Raw genomic sequence first — 4,548 nt, forward strand, 5'->3', positions numbered from 1 at the left:
CACACACACACACACACACACACACACACACACACACACCCTCTCTCACACTGCTTTATTGCTTATGGGCAGCTGTTCATGTGTTATCCACTGTGTATATCTATTTTTCCTGCCGTCCTCCTGTTCTTGGACGTGCTGATTTTATCCTCCTCCTGCACAAATGTTTGTTCAGCTCCTTGCAGACTAAATGGCTGTAATCACGTAAAGCACCATCGTTTACTCTTACGCTTTGGTATGTTGTGCTTTTTCCCTTTTGTTCTGCTTTGATTCTTCCTTTTATTCGTTTGGTCTCAAGTGCCAGGAATTTGCACTATGAGGCTGCACAGACCAAAAAAAAGTTTTTTGTGTGCTAACAATTCAGCAAGTTTAAGGTTTCATTGTGCGCTCTATCTAGAGTTCTTTGTTTATTTCCTGTGCAGTATAATATCATCCATCAGTATACATCAACTCAGCCACTTCCTGTAAAGGACGATTTAAAAGTTAACATTATCCAAGTCTTGTTTTCAGTCTGCACTGTTTGTGTCTTTCCATTAGTTCCCATGCTGTCCAATTTAGAAAATACCTAAATTGCTTTTAGCATGCATTAGAAATTAGACTGTCTGTGCCTCTCAGTAACATATCTTCTATACTTATAGCTTTGTTACTGTAGTTTAAAAAACAACAACAACCCTACTTAAAAGTGAATATGACAGTACATGGATTCATCTCTCATGACCTTGTCTGATGCCTTTTAGTTGACTGTTTTGTGGCTTTGTTTTTGCCTTCAGGTAAGCCATCAGGTGATCACCCTGTGAGGCTGCCAGGCCAGGTTTTGCATGCCGCTCTGCAGGAGTGGGAGTTTACAGAGCTGCACAACGCGCGTCAGACCACAGGGCAGCCTCTATACTGCCAGGGTGTCTTTGATGCCATCACTATGGGTGAGGTCCAGAGGAAATATTATTATAAATATTTAATATCAAAAAACATTCAGCCACATCCCTCATGACTGTGGTTACTGGTGGGACTTTAAAAAGCTGAAAAATAAAATAAAAACCTGCAGAGACAGAAAATAATCCTGTTATATTTATCTTTCTACAGCTGTACTAAAATCACTTGCAATGAAACAAAACAGGAAAAAGAGTTTCATCCAACCATTTTCTTCTCTCACAAAAGTCTGAACGCAATGTTTACTTGCCAGATTCTTAAATGAAGCTTTCAACTGAATCTCAGTCTTCATACAAAACAAAAAGTCAATAGTATAATTTGTTGTAAAAAAAAGTCACAAAAGTCATAGTATAGCATGGTGAAAAAGGTCAAAGTGTTGTATGTCGAAATGAATCATGAAAAAGTTAAACTGTTGTTGAAAAAGTCATGAAAAAATCATAGTACAGTATGTTGTATAAAAAGTCATATCATTAAAAAAAGTCAAGATTGAACTTAAAATCTCAAATTATGCTTTCCCCCTTCCTTTATAGTGTTATATCTCTTTTTTGTGCATGTAAAAGACTTCCAAAGTGAAAAAGCCCAAAGTCCACCCCAAAGATACTCACCATCTCCAACAGAAAACACTGTTCACAAACTGCTCTGTTGTAGTCCCGCCTTTACTACCGTGACGAACGTGTGTCACTTTGTAACACATGTTATTATGCTCACCTAAAGACGGAACAGTAGTGAGATACCTCACTCTGTAGCTAAAACAGAGAGCTCAACACACAGGGTGACAAGAGGAGCTGCAGCAATGTGCAGAACAACAAAATTATGTTTTTTTTTTTTTTTAATTAAACCATGTAAACCTATTTTGATATAACTTTTAAATACACTTCCTGAAAATGAGCATAATATGAGCACTTCAATGTGTGTGTGTGTGTGTGTGTGTGGGTGTGTATATATATATATATATATATATATATTTATATATATATATATATATATATTTATCTATCTATCTACTCTTGTGTTTTTCTTTTCTGTTTATCTCTAGACCAGAATGACACGGTGCTGGTGTTTCGGGGCAGTGTGTACTGGACAGTATTGGCTGAGGGCGGAGTGAGTGGCCCGCTGCCTCTCCGTCAGCGCTGGTCTGACCTCCCTCCGGCCGTCGAGGCTGCTGCCTTCTCCCCGCTGGACTCCAAGTGGTATTTTTTCAAAGGTACTGCTTCACTGAACTCATTAATGGGACTCTCACACTTCCTTTTAAAGACATTCTCTAACATATTGCTTAACCTCCCAAATCTGTTAAAGCACCCAAAATAGATTTACGTGTGCCTTTTAATGAGGAAAGTTTTATTTAAAGACTGTAGTCTTTAAATAGCAGAAGCCTCAGCTGTAGTTTTAAAGTAGCGTCACCTTTGTGATAAAGGCTAATAACTTGTTATGTTAGATTAGGTTAAAAGTTAAAAGTCAAAAACCCGACAGTGTTATCTAGATTCATTTATGTGCAAAATACAATCTACTTATAATTATCTCCATTTTTTCTCTCTTTCCTTGTTAAATCTGTGAGCTAAGAGGCTCTATCGATACTTTGCGCTCATAAGTAGCAGGCTGCATTTCCCCAAGACACTGAATCCCAATTAGTTCATTCTAAGCCGCTCTCTGTAGAATAATGCAAAACAAAATAGTTATTTTCTGTTGTTTGCAAGGGTTATACTTAGTTTTAAAAGAGCAGAGCTAATGGCATTTTTTTGTATTTTGATAGAAGTCGTAGAATTGTCTTAGACTAAGTGGCCAAGCGAGTTTGTCCTGTTAATGGTATGATATTATGTCAAGTACTCGATGGATTTGTAGAGCCACTATGATCAAATATTATAAGATGGTGTGTTACAAATGATTTCTACAAAAATAAATCTTGAAGTTTAAATTGTTTTAGTGTTGACTTATAGAATTTGTACCTTCATGTTTTCCTTCTCGTCTCGTGGTGTGCAGGGAAGCGGATGTGGCGCTACACAGGCAGTGTACTGGACTCCGGCTTCCCCAGGAAGAGCAGTGAGTTGGGGTTGCCCCGACACCCTGACTGTGCCTTCTACTATGCTCCTCTGGGTCACATGGTCCTCTTCAAGGGCTCCCGTTACTCTGTGCTTAACCTCAAAACCCTGCACCAAGAACCCTACTACCCTCGCAGGCTGGCAGACTGGACTGGTGTGCCACAGGGAACCAATGGGGCGCTGACCCGTCCCGACGGACGCCTTTACCTGTTCAGAGAACAGCGGTTCTGGAGATTTGACCCGGTTAAGGTGCGTGTCACCAAAGAGGGCCAGTGGGCCAAGGATCTGGGCTGGACTGGTTGCAGCAACGCTCCTCAGAGCAACAACATTTTTTGACCAGCAGAGGGAGCTGTAAGCTTAGGCTAAAGTGCAATTTGTTGATTAGTATATACTATAATGTAAGGTGCTACAGCCTAAACCCACATTGAGTTTATATGTTGTTAAAGGAGCCTAGCTCAGCAAATCTCATGCCTTGAAGGTATTCAACAAAAATACTTACATTTTGGTTTACACATTTTGATGCACATATAGTATTTATACTGCAGAGCAATGGATATTCCTCTACATGGATGTGCAATTATAGCCTCATCATTGCAGTTCAGATAATGACTGGATTGTCTGCTGTTAAGTGACGGGTTGGAACTATGCTTTTAAAACCATCTTTTTTCTCTTTTAGTAGTTGCACACAAACAGAGAATCTAAACAATGTGTTTTTATCATTTCTTCTGCAATGTCACTAGTATGTAACATAATGTATAAATGACTGTTACTTCCTTTTGACTGTGGTTGTGTGTTGCCTGCTAATTGCTCGCTATGGTAAAAGGCCGACATCTGTATCACTGACTACAGCATGTAGTATGTGCAGTATGTGCTCAGCAGTATGTGAGGTCACATTTCTGATTCACATCTGTCAAAGCAGGTAGTTGTTTAGGTCCAACGTTTGGACTACATAATTAGTACATTATAAAGTGTACCATGATGGATGTTATCACAAAGCTGACAGCTGTGATGTATTTTAAGAAACCATTTAATGATGATTCAACTGTAACCATGAATGTTTCTCCATTGAACCAAAATGTAATTCTGTCTGGTTTGTGAGGCCATACTCAACAGTAGTTTTATAACCGGGTGGTTTTACATCGGTGACACATCCTTCATTCTGGTGACCTTTTCATCTTATCAGAGTATTCACTTGGCATGTAATTTCTCATCACTGCAGGCAGAGCAGACATCAGTCAGTCCAGTGTAGCTCTTACATCACTAGAGAGCATACTAATCCTACAGCTAATTCATTTTGACAATGACATTACATACTTGAAATGTTTTGTCTAGTGGAAACATGTCAGGACACACAGTCTTCATATGCCAGGACTCATGAGGTCATCAAATGCACAGTATTTTCCTTTCCTCACAATACAATATTATATTTGATTAGTCTTGTCTTTAAACAGATATATAATATAATCACTACAATGGCAATGGGCACTGTGCAGTAATGATGTGGGTTTGACATCTGTTGTACCTGATCAGTCCAATTCATGATGTTAAACTTTCAGTTAAATGAATCTCTTTCATATATATATATATA

General features: G+C 38.8%; 2 protein-coding genes across 2 annotated transcripts in view; one reads left to right on the top strand and one right to left on the bottom strand.

Moving 5' to 3' along the window:
• Positions 1-4,522, top strand: part of mmp28 (matrix metallopeptidase 28) — a 20,265-nt gene extending 15,743 nt beyond the window's left edge. Inside the window, exons 6-8 of the mRNA XM_032510029.1 lie at positions 768-917; positions 1,961-2,128; positions 2,902-4,522. Coding sequence (XP_032365920.1) covers positions 768-917; positions 1,961-2,128; positions 2,902-3,296 — 713 coding nt within the window. The 3' untranslated portion in view covers positions 3,297-4,522. The remainder of the gene's footprint in view (positions 1-767; positions 918-1,960; positions 2,129-2,901) is intronic.
• fam124b (family with sequence similarity 124B) overlaps positions 3,973-4,548 on the bottom strand; it is a gene marked incomplete in the record, with an annotated part of 13,227 nt that continues 12,651 nt past the window's right edge. The window contains 1 exon segment of the mRNA XM_032510028.1: positions 3,973-4,362.

Source organism: Etheostoma spectabile, chromosome 3, assembly GCF_008692095.1.
Source record: "Etheostoma spectabile isolate EspeVRDwgs_2016 chromosome 3, UIUC_Espe_1.0, whole genome shotgun sequence".
NCBI classification, from domain to species: Eukaryota; Metazoa; Chordata; class Actinopteri; order Perciformes; family Percidae; genus Etheostoma; species Etheostoma spectabile.